Genomic DNA, 15,695 nt, shown 5'->3' on the forward strand with positions numbered 1-15,695 from the left:
GTGTTCTAACAAGGTCATAGATTCACAACCCAGCTTAGATTCCCATCTAAGCTTCCCATTGTTGATGAATTTATCAATCGAGGCACATAATTGGGTACCAAAACATTTGTTCAATAACTTCCTAAGGTATTCAGAGGCGTTAGAGTCAGAACCTACATAAGCCAGCTTTGAGCCCAAGAGCTCCCCACTTGGTCACTACATTAAAAGACAATCACCTTTGGACCCCATGCTTGCGCTCCAGCACGGGCTTGCTGTAAGGAGGTGGCTGGTGACCCCAGAAATCCGGGAATGCCAGCTCTCTGTAGCCTGGGATGGACTTCACACATCTGGCCCTGGCTGCATAGAAACAAGGGCTGTGGAATGGAATATCCCCTCGGTGTTTCTCCAGAAGATTTCTAACTATATCTGAGCTCTCCAGCCTCCCTTCAGGACCAGGGTTGATCAAGGCCTCACAATGAGGGTAAAATACTTTTTTGTACCAAGCAGCATCTTTTAGGAGAGAGCACAAAGCAAACACATGACTCCTGGCTGGATCTGCCTCCTCACAGAAGTCCTTATCCTGGGTTTTTTCAGCAATGTCTCTGTTTTCATCATTCTTATCCCATATGCATTCCTCCTTCTTTCTCCAGCTCTGCAATGGGACTTTGAAATCCTGCTCTCCTGGATCTGGTCCCATCTCTGTGACACTTTGGTTTCTCCATCTGCAGTTTGGATGCTTCACAGAAGTATCACTTGGAATGAAATGAGAGGGAGCAGAGGGAAGACTCTCAGTCCTGTCCTCCAAGCTCTTCTTTTCCTCAGACTCAAATTCAAGCTCCTTTAAATTTAAAAAGCAGAAGAAATTAAAAGAAACTACAGACAGATTGTGCCTCCTTCCAGAGGAAACCTTTCAAGGGGGAAAAGAGGAAATATTTACACATCTCCCAAAACTGTACTCAACCAATAAAACAGCCATAGCAAAATCAGTGCATGGACCACCTGCCAGCATTTCTCTATCCACAAAGCTGTTTCAACAGAAATCCTCAGAAACCAACAGGATCTGATTGGAGATGACTTGCCAGATGAGTCAACCAAAATCAATCATTCAAACAAAGAAGGGAAGACACTTTGTAAGGCTTTTTTTTTTTTTTTAAATCTAAATGTTACAGGAGGGTAAAGGTGGCCAATTTGTCACGCAAAACTCCACCCCAGCTTCATGCAGGAGTATGATTTAATCCCATTTGGCTACTTATGGTCACAATCAGTATCACAATATTCCATGTACAGGAGATACATTAACCCAGAGATCTTTTTCAAATTCACTTTGAAACAGGGTTTTCAGCTCTTCTAAATTGCAAAACTTGCAATGAGTGCAATATTCCTTATTTTTTTTGTCCCAAGCATCACTAGAAAAAAAAAATATTTGAACTGTTCATTTCATCCAGTGGCTGTGTAATCTCCTCTTCTTTCAAACCACTAGTTGACAGTATTTACTTTTCACATCTCATTCTGATTTTGATATTGCTGTTGAAATTGCCAGCAAGGGTACAAATTATCTGACAGGTTTCTCATGTGGCAATTGATTCAACGGTGCTTACTTAATCTACACCCAGAAAAATGTGCATCAAACATTCCTTTTATCATTCATGATTCAGACCAATAAACTACTGCAAAAAGTCATAATCTTTAGCTTTCTAGTCCTGTAAGACTTACAGATTCACTTTTGAAATAGCCTTGTCTAGCTAATACTTGTCAATACTGCCTTTCAAGTATTTCTTAAATTCTGGAATATTCACAAATAAAGGAAACTGCACTACAACCTACCTGAAAATTCTGGAAAAGTTCTGCACACAGAGCTTCATATTTTTCAAGCTCTTGTTCTGGCCGGTCAAGCACTGGCCTTGACCTCAATTTATTCACATCTGTCTCCAAGTCACAGTCCTACAAAAGCAGAATTAGAAAAGCACATGCATTACACCTGCCCCATGAGATGATCAACCATCAGTGAATTGAGGACAAAAACAGTATCTGAAACTTTCACAGTTGAGGGCTGCTGTGCATTAATGTGCAGCCTTACCCATATCGGATGTGAGAACCAAAGCCAAACTGTGTCAAGCCTTCAGCTATTACATTATAAAAAAACAAACAAAAACACACCAGGAAAAGTTGGAGCAAGAGGAAAGGATGAAGACATGGCATTGATGATTGGGCATTACATTACAGCATTATTCAAATAATTCAATATGTCTGTGTCCCACCAAATGCCATCAAAGAAATTATTTGCTCCTGACCAACAGATTAATTTCCAAAGGTGTTATTAGAAGAAAAGAGTAAAATTGCCTGAATGCACCAGTGCCCACAGCATTTCGAACCCTGAGGCACACTTGGGACACAAAGCAGAGTCTGAAATGTTGTTTGGGCAGAGATGAAAAGGCAGTGAAGACCTGCCAGAAACATGAGCTCAGTTGAAAAGGATTTGCCACTGAGAGCATACTGATGCATAAGAAGCTTCAAATTTTGGATGGACAAGAATAGATGGTTGATGTGGTGACTTTTATTTTCATAGAACTCTGAACAGCTCCTGATGGAAGGGTAGAGCCAAGTTTCAGTTTGGTTGGTGTTGCTAGCATGCATGGATATGTGTTATGTAGCTGTGAAAATGTTTGCAAATCACATCAATACCAGCAAACATTGTGTAAAAGACCTTAAACAACAACAAAAAAAAGGGGCTAAGCTGAAAGTTCATTATCCATTCCCTGCTTGCTTTCCCTTTAGCAAGGTTTTTTTACAGAAGATATATGACCAGCAAACCAGACAAACAGTATTTAAAACTCATATGTAGAATAAGCTCTTAGGCAAAAAAAAAAAAAAAAAGAGAAAAGACAACCCCAAAACTGCTTACATCTACTTGGTAAATCCTTATGAATAATGAAATAGTTCAGAAGCATAGAGGAGCTGTTACTGAATGAATAACTAATTAAAGAAGGAGATAAATCCACTATGAGCCTTATTCCTAATGAGCATCTTGACGAGCTCTAATAGTCAGATAAAAACAGTCAGACAGGGGCAAGTTAGGACACTCAGATAATGTGTGTGGGGGGGTTTAACTTCCTTTTTTACTGGGTGAAAACAGTTTAATATTTGAGGAGAAAAAGACAGGGCAAGTAATGAGAACTCACTTTCACAGAAGTCTCAATCATTTCTAATTAGACTGTATTTGCAACTTCATTTCTTTAATTTGCTTTCCCAAGCCACTTTATGTGGATAAGACTTATTAGCAGCATCCACTACTTCACGTTTGCATATGAGCTAGTTTGTATTTTCACAACAGAAAAGTTTGCACCCTCATCCTCAGCTTGTAGAAGTTTTTTTTTGCCAGTTAGGCCACTGCAGGGAGAGTGCTAAGGGCGAATTCAGAGAAGTATTGAATAATTCATTGTATTATTTGTCTGTGTGCAGCAGCAAATAAAGAAGGAATATAGGTTCAAATGCAGCAGCTGTGGCTTAAAAGAACTAGCCTTTTCCTCAGGGTAGCTGCACAGCCCAAATATGCTCTGATATGGGAATAAAGAGGGGGTTAGCCTTTCCTAGATGATAAATCAATTTTCCCTAAATGCCATTTTCCTGGCATATGCCTAGCAGATCAAAGATCCACCATTTATCCCTGACTGTGGATGTGATTCTGCGCAGTCTTTGTGCAGGAACAGAGGAGTCACCAAAACCCCTCCACCTTGGGTGACAAGCATGAAAATGAAAAGAATAAATGCAAGGCACTTTTTAGTGAAAGTCAGTGCATTCTCCTTTCCTTTTTTCAAGTATCCCCCTATTGTCCATGTAGTGTGTTCACGTGGGACCACATGCACATCTACATTCTCTGCTTAGTCAGTCTTTCAGGGTGTCAAAATAGACAAAATGTTTTATTTTCCAGTATGTAGATAACTATGGCTCGTATACCTACTTCCTCTTTACTCTCCACATCCTCATTATCCCAGTCTTTTTCAGCCTCTTCCTCTCCTTCACTTTCACTGTCATCTGCAGAAATAGGAAGGAGACAAAGGTGTTCAACCTAATATCCCGCTCATACCCCACAGAGAAATACATGTAAATTCTTCTATGTGTGCCACACAGTCCACAACACACCACAACCCTGATTAAAGCAAATCCCATTTGTTAATCTCATATAAATGAATTTGGCACCAATTCACCCAGTTTTTAAAGCTCTGTTCTCTTGGACTCAAGCACTGCCTTTCAAAACCATGACAAATGTCCCCATGATATGGATCCAACTCATTTTACAAAGCAATACAGAGATTTTCTGCTTGGCTGCAATGATATTACAGGATGCTCTTAATCTGTATTATCTAGATTAGGGTGTTTTACTGCTATGATTGTTATAGAATTTCAGTATCTTCCACACAAAATTGAATGTAGCAAAAATTGCTTCTGTGTATCATGGAGCCTTTTCTGCCGAGTAGCTGTCCTGCCTGTGCTTGAGCTCTGCTTTCCAGCAAGAGCTCCCATCTTCTACTCATGCAGCATGACTGCTATCTGCTTTTACTTCAGAAAGGGAAAAGGATAATAATTCTTGCAATTCTTTACTGAAAAGGCTGCAGGGCAGTTTTTACACCCCAAGCAGCCAATGCACAGGCACAATTATGTCTGTCTGCTACTGGGGAGCAATGGCATCTCCAGCCTCTGCTATACCCACTCAGCTCCATTATTTCTTTGATAATATATTTTTTTTTCCTTTTCCTTGCTTCTTTACATCTTCTTTCATTTATTCTCCAAACAGACTGTTGCAGCTTCAAGACGACCTGGGAGTAATTTCTTCTCCACTGACTGACATTATAAATTATCAGATTAATTCTAACTGTAAACCTCAGGATTATGCCAAATCTCCCTTCCCCAGATGCCACACTTAATTCTCATGTCATACTCCTTTTCCTCCTTCTGCACTCACCCTTCAGCCATTTACCTTCAGATCCCTCACATGGAGGTTCAGCACTGGCATTCCCTGGAAGAGGGAAGGAATAGGAACTTCTTACAGTCACCACAGGCAGATGCTCCTTGGGGTAGCACTTTCTCAGAATATGAATCGCAGTAGTTATGATAGGATCCAGATTTTTGCAAGATAAACAGTCCTAGGAAACAAAGGAGAACTACATTTAGAATAGTCTTTTACAACAGTCCTCCCTGTCATAATCCCCCAGAGCAGAGCCACTCTTCTGGTGAGAACACAATTCCCTTCACCACCCATGATTCACATCCATAAACTGCAGCAAAACGTCATAATCTTGGTTTTCCAGTCCCATAAGATTTCCAGGTTTACTCTTGAAAAAGTCTGCACAATTCCCTTCACCACCCATGACTCACACCCATAAACTGCAGCAAAATGTCAATCTTGGTTTTCCAGTCCCATAAGATTTCCAGGTTTACTCTTGAAAAAGTCTTGTCATGTGTATGTTTTGGCTGCCCAAACATGCCAAAATCTGTGCTCCTGCAACTTCAGCACAACTATACCCAGAATCATGCCAAAAAACTAAGAGTTAACACCACTATTTCAGTGTATTCAGGGTACACAATGTCTTCTCAAAGAGAATACACTCCCACTGTACTCTGCTCTCTGTGGTTAAATCATTAGGCCCAAGAGCTATTCTGAAAGATCACTATATATTACCTAATCATAAAATAATTAATTAACTGCAGTATCCCACAATTTCTACTGCTATAATCCAGTGGAGAAAATAGACATATAAAGATTTTTTACAGCCCAGGTACGCTTTGAAGACACAGACTATTTTGTATTTTTGTTGTACTGTTGTGCAAGTGAGCTCCTCAGACTTTTGTTGCTAAGAACACAAACCAAAATCCCCACAGAACTAAAGAAAGACCTCCTGAGACATCACAGAAGTGATATATGTCTTCATACATCACAATGTCTTCAATATAACAGTTAGGGAGTTTGGATAAAGGAATTATACTGCTGCACAAAGGCAAAGTTGTTTAAAACCAATGGGTGCAATTCTCAGAAAACCCAGCCCTTGGATTTGCCCAAATGCAGCACACCCAAAGCACAGCCTCCATCAGAGCGACTGAGTCATACGTGCAGTATTCTACCCAAATTCACAATCTTCACTCTGCCTCTCAGCACGTTTTCTTCAGTGGTTTGGAGCTAAGATTGAGCTCATCAAAACAAGAATGCAGCTTAAATAAGCAGCATGAATATGCTACAAGGCAAAAGAGAACTATTGCAATACATTCTACTACCATTTCATCATTTTTCATCCTTGCAGTAGAGATAAAACAGAACAATCAAGAGGGCAGACAGATACTTTGTGCCATTGCCTGACAGCCCATAGTCAGCATTTGGGCTGGACAAAAAAAGGTAGAGATAAAACAGAACAACCAAGAGGGCAGAACAGATACTTTGCGCCATTGCCTGACAGCCCATAGTCAGCATTTGGGCTGGACAAAAAAAAAAACAAAACACCAAACCAATCAGACAATCCAAGCATTCAGCAGGCAGAGGGCCAAAAAAATGTAAAAAAAGAACATAAAATGACCATTGCATCACAGGTTCTGCCTGTGACTAACCTCATCTCCTTCGAGGAAAACGTGACACTGCTTAGTGGTGGACTTGAGAGTGCTGTGTTAATGACTGGATTCAATCTTAAAGGCCTTTTCCAATCTAAATGATTCTGTGATAAAGTACTTTATAATCAGGAACAGTAAAATGGCTGTATTGGGTTCTTTTGGTTGGGGAGGATTTTACTGTTTTCTCATGTATGATTGAATGGCATTATAAGATTCAGTGGGATTAACCAGGATTCCTGTAGGGAGGCTAGAAAAAAATCATCTAAAGCTGACATGCTTACAAGACTCACTACAAGAATTTTAATATGTATTTCTGGTTCTCTGGCTGTTTGAAACTAGGGGGAGAGAGAAGAAAATTATGAAAGCATCTCCAAGGAAAGTTTTATTATGGGTAGAGCAAACACCAAGGAGAACTGGTTTCTATTTCTGTTTCAATTTATTCACTCCTTCATATGGTTGCCTTTGTTTGCTTGTTATTAAAGGAAAGATTAGGAAAGTTTGTCTACATGTGGGAACAGGCTAATATTCTCAACAGTCTACTAGTTCAGTTTACTAAAACTGATCTGTTTTTGCTCAAACAGTGAATGCAGGACTGTTTAATTGACTGCCTTGGGACAACCTTCTTAATTCATTGCCAAGTGAATTTAAATAGTCAAGACCAAGGCATGTTCATCTAGACAATGAACTTCCACGCATGGAGTTACTCAGTGATGCCATTTGGAAGACATTTTTCTGTACAGCAAATTAGCTCACAAGTGCAAACAAGCCTTCAGATACCTTAGAGGGAATTTGTGGGACTGTTTTCATTACTGCTCATAAAGTGCTCTCAGATTCTGAGGCAACACTGTTTACAAATGGCTGAAAATGATTACATCAGTGTATTGGAAAAGCCCTTTTTACTGACACCTGGGAAGCAGACAGGAGACTGCTCTGTATGTGTGTAAGCCATCCCATTTATTTTGTGGTGAGATAGTGTGAATGAGGGAAGAGTAAATCCTTAGCTCAGAAAACTCATGGAAAGCTAACCTGGATTCAGATCTGCCTTTTAATCTCCATACAATCTTTTCTCCCCTGAATCTGGAATAGGACAGATTATATGGTATGTGATATACATATAAAAAAAAGGAGGTTTCAATATGACAGTAAGACAAAAGATAGCAATGCTGATTGATGCTCCTACTGGCAAACAGAATGGAATATAGGATAATATTATCCTAGAGTAGTAGGGGATGCTGGAGAGAAACAAGGCAAGCTTAAGAAACCAGATGGAAAAGTGATAAAATATCAAGATAACATTCCATGCAGCAGTATCTCCTAAAGCACATACAAACCTGTTTTCTTGTCTCAGAGTAGGCAGCTCTGTCGCTGCACACAAAACCAGACAATGCTAATGTGAATATACCATTTAACTGTCAGGAAAATCTAAGTGCAGCTAGGAAAAGGGAATGGGAACAGAAAGTGCTTCCTTTCCATGAATGGTTTCATTATCTATAATTATTTTTTATTCCAGGTAGGAGTAGAATTCAAAATATCTCTAAATTCCCCTAAAATATCTCTAAACTCTCCTCAAATTGAGTAGCAGTCACTTCTAATCTATGTGAGGTGACAGTTTTTGAACTATTGGCTCCTCCTGTAAAGAAATAAGCTTAAGGGCTATTAAAAGCTCAGGTATTTCATCTGTCCATCAGCCCAGACAATAGGCAGCCAGAGAGGCTTCAATTGAAAACCAGCCTTGTAAATAGAATTTCCACTGGAGTTTAAAACAAACCCATCCTAGCAAAATGGTTTTCATTTCAATAAATATGTGTGTATAAGAAAAATAAAAGAAACAAACAAAAAAACTTTAGAAGTTTCAGCAGAACTTTTCTAGCCATATTTTAACACCTTAAAAATCTCATTACCTACTCAATTTGGTCCAGGTTAATCACCAGAGCCAGTGCATTCCCTGAAGGCACTAAAATACTGTCCACACACACAGAGTCAGTGCTTTCCCAGCCAGGAGTGGTCTTGTCCTGTCTTCATCTTTTTTTTTCTCTTGCTACAGCCTGTTGTCCATCTCAGAAGACAAGATTTTCCATCTTTCTCCCATGAAAATAATGAAGATTTTTATGGCAGCAGCAGCCTCTACCTCAGGTTAGATAGGGAAGAGCATGAGTGAGATCTCCTAGGGCTGCCAGACTCCTGCCAACACTTCATGTCTTGGAGAGACACTGCAAGACTGACAACATCCTAAAGAAGCAGTGAGAGAATATCGAGCTTTGAATCTATTAACCTTGCTTATTTCTTGTCCAAGGTCTCCCTAATAGCACACACTGGGAAAAAAGCAAACTGGAAGCCCCTGAAGCTGTCATTTCTGCTCCACTTCCACCTTTGGAAGGATTAGCATTATCAGTGTTTACTGGAGCCTTAGGATGTCATTTCCTGTTTGTGCACCCAAGGTGACCCCACGTTTGCTCTTGCCATGGAGTTGCTCCAGGCTGAGCTATCAGGAGGTGTTAGCTCAGAAAGCTTCATGGGCTGTGGGAGGCTCTTGAGAGGGAACATCCAACCTCAGCAGCTCTTTCCATCCACCCTATCCACCTTTCTTCAGACCAGGGACTTCTCATTAACAGAGGCCATAATCCCCTGGGAGGTCTGCTGGCTCTGGCCACCTCATCCTACCTAAAGAAAAGGTCAATTCTTCAGGAGGAAAGTGAAGTGAAGTGAATAATTCCAGAAGTCTCCCATACACTGCTGGTAAGAAATGACTCACAGAAGAATCCTTCATGACAGTGATGGAAAAGGGGAAGAAATAAACACACTGAATCATAAGGCAATGGATTTTTTTTTAAGGGAGAAGGAGACAGGCTTTTCTTTCTGATGGTTCTAGAGTGACAATGCATAGCTAGTAAGAATGACAGTGGAAACACTGCCATGGAATCACAAGGTGATTTTCTCTAAGGTCAAAGCAAGCTAAGGAAACATTTTGCTGAGAGACTGAGGAAACTCTCACTGTTCTGTGCCTGCTTTTTCTGTAACTTATAGGCAGCCCATCTGCAGGACCATGGCATCTTTCTTGAACTCACATTAATGTTTCACAAGATTAAAATTTAACCTCCTGAAAAACTGTTGATGGATGTTTCTCATTAGGAAAGGCTTGGCTAAATGAGCATTTTGTTTAAAAGGCTGATTGAGTGGAATTATCTGGTTATTGTAAAGGAAAATCTCACAAAAGACCTAAGCAATTCCCCTATAAGAGATATTCCATTATTCTTCAGGAGAAGTAGTCCAAGCAGGCAGCAGGATGCTCAGGGAAAGAGAAAAGAAGCACTAAAAGCATGAACTAGAATTCCCATAGATCTGTTTTAAACTGAAACATTTCAGCTTTTCTAAAGTACTAACTGTGTAAAAGTCAATAGTTCTTCATGTAATCAATTTTTTCATTTATATGTCCTATCCTGAATTTATATAATGATGGAATTTCCTGCAGTGGGATGTAAAACCCAGCCTTAACCACCAAATCACCTCATTTAAACACAAAAAGCACCATTTACCTGCACGCTTGTGAAGAGAATCTCCATTCCCCGGGACCCAAGGAAAGTCTCCCTGCCCAGCTGGATGTTGGTGATGTACTTTAGGCAGAGCAGGAGACCCCTACGAATGTAAATGTAGTTGTTGGAGACGTCGTTGCGATGCCAGTCTTGGTAGAGCCTCAGCAGTTCACCCAGGTAGCCTCTGTTCACTGCCCGGCGGCTGTTTGACTCTGAAAAGGAGAGAAATGCTGAATTAAGCTCCTTCCTGCTTGGTAATTGTGACCACTCAGTGCTTTTTAATACCTGCTCAATCTGGTTTAATGGTCTCAGTTTTTTAAAACAAAATGTATTTTTAAAGCTTTTTTTTAAATTCAAAATGTTGTTTGCTAAACATGAGTGACGTTCTTGGAACATTACATGAAAAAAACCCCAAAAAACATAACAGTGTCCTGTCTGGAAACAGGAACCCTCCAGATGAACCAAACCATAAGTCTGTATCTCCATCCAGGTGCTAATAAACCTAATTCCAGTTGCAGCACCACCAGATTCCCTGAAACTACCAAAGCTCCTGAGGAGTGAGAAGAGCTGAATAAAGTAAGAGTAGTCAACAGCATAAAATCTTCATCACAGTGCTGCACTTCAGTCCTGAGAGAACACCTTGCTGAGATCAACAAATTCAAAAACCTTGTGGCTGTACCGTCCTGTCACAGCCAGAGAAATTATGTTTAATTTCTAAATGTATTCCCACAAAAACCTCTATAATGAAAGCCATGAATCAAGTGATTCTGGAAACCCACAGTATTTAAAAATTAACAAAACACCAACATGAGCAATAGCAGTTGGGGCTTCTTTTCTGTTGCTTCCTGGCTCCAAGACTTTAAAGGTCACATTCAGGTAGTGCTTAAAGGCTTTACTGCATGGGCAAGAAAATCACAAAAAATATTTTTAAAAAATAAGACTTAAGAGCTTGTGATATAATACAAATCCTGCTGAGTTTCTAAAACACATCCCTTCACCTACTGCACTCCTTGCCCTGGCCCTCAGGACAAACATGAAGCCACACCAGACCCCAGGCTCCTTCCCTTTAAACCAACCCTGCCTAAATTTTCCTGCCTGGTCCTGACATTCCTTGCTGTGACATGCATTAAGAGCTGTCAGGAGCTCAGTAATCAACTGGGGGCAGGTAGCATATGTGAGGCAGGAGCTCAGCTCTCTGAATAGCAATCAGCACTTGCAGCTCACAGCAGATGGCTCTTGGTACCAGAACTGGTGGGCTCCAATCCATTTCCGCTTCATTAAACAAAGTGCCAAAGCCTCTCACACCTGGAACTTTAAAGCCATCAGTGGGGATTCATGGGACAGGAGAAGCAGCTAGAGGTTAAGTGAGAGAATAGGAAGATGCTGCCTGAAGAAAATCAGCAACAAGAGAAGCCATGGCAGGAATGAGCAGGAAGCAGGGTGGGCAGCAAACCTCAATCCCAGTGATGAAGTAGATGGAGACATTGGAAAGGGAAAGAAGTCACCTGAAGTCATTTCAGTCTCCTCTCTGTAGTAAATGAGCAAACCCTTGCCTGGCGAAGGGATTGGAGGGTTTTTCTGCTACCTGGCCTGGTCCTGCAATTTTCTCTACCACTGGCACCAAGCAGCACCCCAGCCCAGGCTGCCAACTCCTTTTAATGCTGCTCTGCATCTTCCCACCACCCTGCTGTCATGGCCCTGCACTGGCCTGCTGGCCCCACAGCAATTCCAGTCCCACACAGCTCTGCCCAGGCTCCCACCCCTTGGCCTGCAGCTCTCTAGCCCTGCCTCCCCTTGCTGGTAACCACCAACTCTGCATTCTGAGGCTCAGTGGCTGTCAGATGGAGAAGGTCACCCTCCCCCTCTGACCTTCACTCTGTATTTCTGTTTTCTGTTTGACTCTCTGCGAGAAAACTTTAATTGCTTGAGAATCCTTTATCAATCCCAATGATTTTATTCATGATTTCCTGTTAATCCTCAACCAGCTGTCATGTTTACTAACCTGCAGGATGACTAACCCCTTAAATCAGTCAATCTTCTTTGAAGAATTACTCAGGAAGCTCTGTAAAAGTCAATAAGTGTATAAAACATGACAAGAAGAACAGAGTTGGAGAGCATAAGGTAGGGACAATTTAGATCAGACTCAGAGCTTCCCTGAGCTGTTCAGGGACAGATGAAATTGGACTAGATCTAGGCTTTTATAGCCTCTAGCACACAGAGCTTGAAGTCTAAGCTTTCTGTGTCAATGTCAATAGGAAGAGGGAAAAACTGGGAAGCACTGTGTGTAGAGCTTCTTGGGGAATTTGCTGAAAAAAAAAAATTCTCTCAAAGTGTCTGTGATCTTTTAAGACAGATTTCCACATTTGAATCTCAGCTCCATAGGGACCAAAACACACAATTGTCCTCTGCTTTAGTTTTAATACTCATTGAAAAGCATGGAGGAAGGTGAGCAGAATAATTTTGCTGTTTCCTCACGTGTTTTCTGTAGTACTTGCAGGATCAAAACAGTCTCTTTTCAAAATGAAGCTGAGATAGTGTATTCTGTGAGAAAGAGATGGAGAGGCAGGACTAGATTTCCCTGAACCCTTTGAACAGAAACAATGAGAATTAATTGCTGAAGGGGCAAAAAACACATTAATTTTGTTTCTCCTGTCTGATTTCATTGATTCTCCTCTGCTCTCCTGTGCTGTCAGTGTTTTTTCTTTATTTTTTCTTCCATTTCTTCAGTTCTGTAGTCAATAAAGTAGTGAATAAATGAAAGAGGAAGTATGCCAAGATCTCCAGAAGGCAGAATGGAAAAAGGAGGCCTCCCCACCTGTCTGTGTCTGTTGGTCTCTCCATCTAGGGATGCACCAGCATGGGTATCTATCTATATTTTGGCACAAATACAGATGGTGGAAATGAATCATACAGGTACAAGCAGCACTGCACAGATTTGTAGGCAGCAAGAACCACCCCTCCTGGAGTGAGTGGCTACAGTCTGTGTGGTAAGTGGCAAAATGTCCTGGCTTTTGACCCTCTTCCTGATATTCTTGAGTTAGGCCCTTTCCCTCTCCCTGGGCATGGTCAGTGGCCTAATGGAAACAAGTTTTCCTGCCATGCAGCTTTCAGAGGTGCCCAGGGATGGTTCTTCCTATTCTGAGTGAACTGAAGGGATTCCTGTCTTGTGAGGCCATCAGTGGGAATTCAGCACCAAACCAAAAAACAACAACAACAAAAAAAAAATACACACACACAACTGTTTTGGCTAAAGACTGGTCTGATCAGTGGCCAAAACAGCAAAAATCTGACTATACATCAACCACTTTAAGCTATCCATATCTGCAGTCATTGGATGAACTCTCTCTCTGCAGCAGCTGGATGTGTGGCACTGACCTCCCCTTGAGGGACAGCTCCCAGGGTTACCCCTCAAGGCTGAGGGATCCCTTGCCTGACACCAGACATGCATGGGTTGATAAACAGCTTTTTTGCATGCATGTGACATTCAAGACATAGTGCATTTATGTGCTCATCTTTGTATCCCATCTTAAGTGTAGTAAAATATTGCCCTCCAATCCATCTGTACTCATTAAATATTTTACATATCCAGGTTTATTGTTTAAAACTAAACTATTAGATCAGATCTGTCTGAAAAATCTCTTCCTCTGTGACAGTCTGTCTTCCTAAACTTATTCTGCCATTAGTAAAGTATTGCCCTCCAATCCATCTGTACTTATTCAATATTTTACATATCCGGGTTTATTGTTTACAACTAAACTAACTATTAGATCAGATCTGTCTGAACAATCTCTTCCTCTGTGACAGTCTGTCTTCCTAAACTTATTCTGCCATCTCTGACAGGGGAGCACTATCTTCAGCACCACCCCAAACCTGGAATCCCATTTTCTTTGCAAGAGTTTCACTTCTGCCTGATGAGACCAGGGTGAAAGGAAAGCATTCAAAGCTTTCTTAGTTTCCCACATTTCAAGACCTGTCCCTCAATTTGTGGCTTCCAGGGCAGTGCTGCTCATTAGTGAAAGTTTGAGCTCTGCAGCTCAAAACATGAGACCTGAATCACCTATGCAGCTCACCAGAAACATCTGACATGAGTCTCCAGCCAACAAGCAGAAGCCTCAAATGGTTCAAGTTATGTTTAAATTAGCAAGGGGATCTCACTAGAAAGAAATCCCCAGTTTTGACAGAATGCTCATTCTGTGGTGGGGCCCTACATTCAGGTTTTCAGTCTAGGAGGTGAAAGCCTCACGACCACCAGTGCTACTGTGGACATTTCTGAAGCCCTCTCTGCAATCCTGGCTCCTTTGAAGTGTTTGCCAAGAACACAGGTACCACTGGAAAACATGCAGGGTATTTAATCAAAAACTGAATTACAGTCAACCTGAAATATGATGAGCAATGCACTGCTTACCAGGCAGAACAAAGAGATAAATATCTTTCTGTCTATCTGCTGAAATCTCTTTGTTGATGCCACTCAGCTGATTCATTATGCCAAGAACATACATTGCTACAGCTTGGAGATAAGAATACTCTGCTAAATTAACCCTATGGCCCCTAAAGCTGTGAAAGGAATAAGAAAAACTCCAACTTCCCCACTCTGCTCTAGTGATTGCCTCTTAGGAATAAAAAAAAATGCAAGATACCTCCTACAGCAAAGAGAACACAGCTGTTTTATTTGGTCATTGAGAGGCCATTTTTGCAGAGAAAAGCACAAGGGCTCTCTAGAGAAACAAAGGTAATTGTCCCCATGAAGAAACCAAGTCACACATGGAGTGCTGGGATCACTTCAGACCCAGTGGGCTCTACAGCAAGAAGGTGGTATTAGCTCAACTCATGTTGGAAGCCAGAAGGCTGTCCTGTAGTTTTGCCCTAAACAGTTTGCCTTTCCTTCTTTGCTTTTCAGAAAAGCAGAAAGAAAATTTTAAAAAAATATAATAGCACAATCTACAGTTTTATTTTTTTCCGACTGAAGTGGTTTGAAAGGGTTTTAATAAGGACACCAGAATTTGGAAGACTTCCTCAAATTCAGGCACTGAATTTACAGAAGCCAGATCATCACTGGAGGCACAAACACTGCCCATGCCAAGACAAGGAGGTAAACAATCATCATTAAGGATGTCAGCAGAGAATAATGCAGCTCCTCAATATTTAGTTTTCATTGCACCTACCCTGAGAGGCAAAACATCAGGAAGTTGTCATGCCCCAGGAGAAAAAGCCAATACTTTTCTCTGGAGCACTGAGTTACTTTCAGTTTGGAATATGTCTATGAATGAACAGTCTTGGGGAAGGGAATATAAAGGACATAAAAAAATTATTTTCTTTCCCACAAAGTGGCTCTTCTCAAAGAGATGCAAGTATAGAATCAAGACTGTTTGCATTCTAAAATTCAGAAAGAAAACACAGGCAATGCTTGGTTTAGATTATCATGAAAGGAACTGCAAAATTCAACTCTGATCACAATACCCAACAAGATGTGATCACGGATTTGGAACCAGGCTGACACTGGAGTTCGAATCCAGAGATGGATAATAAGGATTTCAATGGATGATGAGAGCTGGGTACCTGGTGCAGCATGAGGCAAATCCCAGACATTGTGCT

The 15,695-nt window shown here is 41.0% G+C and overlaps 1 protein-coding gene across 2 annotated transcripts in view; it reads right to left on the reverse strand.

The window, feature by feature from the left end:
- The window catches only part of AGBL1 (AGBL carboxypeptidase 1), a 265,872-nt gene that overhangs the window by 201,075 nt on the left and 49,102 nt on the right, over positions 1 to 15,695 (reverse strand). For both annotated transcript variants that reach the window (XM_039723561.1, XM_039723560.1), the window contains exons 7-11: positions 10,107 to 10,315; positions 4,955 to 5,120; positions 3,938 to 4,011; positions 1,804 to 1,920; positions 216 to 817 (exon numbers count right to left, since the gene is read on the reverse strand). In XM_039723561.1, coding sequence (XP_039579495.1) covers positions 216 to 817; positions 1,804 to 1,920; positions 3,938 to 4,011; positions 4,955 to 5,120; positions 10,107 to 10,315 — 1,168 coding nt within the window. The remainder of the gene's footprint in view (positions 1 to 215; positions 818 to 1,803; positions 1,921 to 3,937; positions 4,012 to 4,954; positions 5,121 to 10,106; positions 10,316 to 15,695) is intronic.

This window comes from Passer montanus, unplaced genomic scaffold, assembly GCF_014805655.1.
Source record: "Passer montanus isolate IOZ18808 unplaced genomic scaffold, ASM1480565v1 scaffold5, whole genome shotgun sequence".
Taxonomy (NCBI): Eukaryota; Metazoa; Chordata; class Aves; order Passeriformes; family Passeridae; genus Passer; species Passer montanus.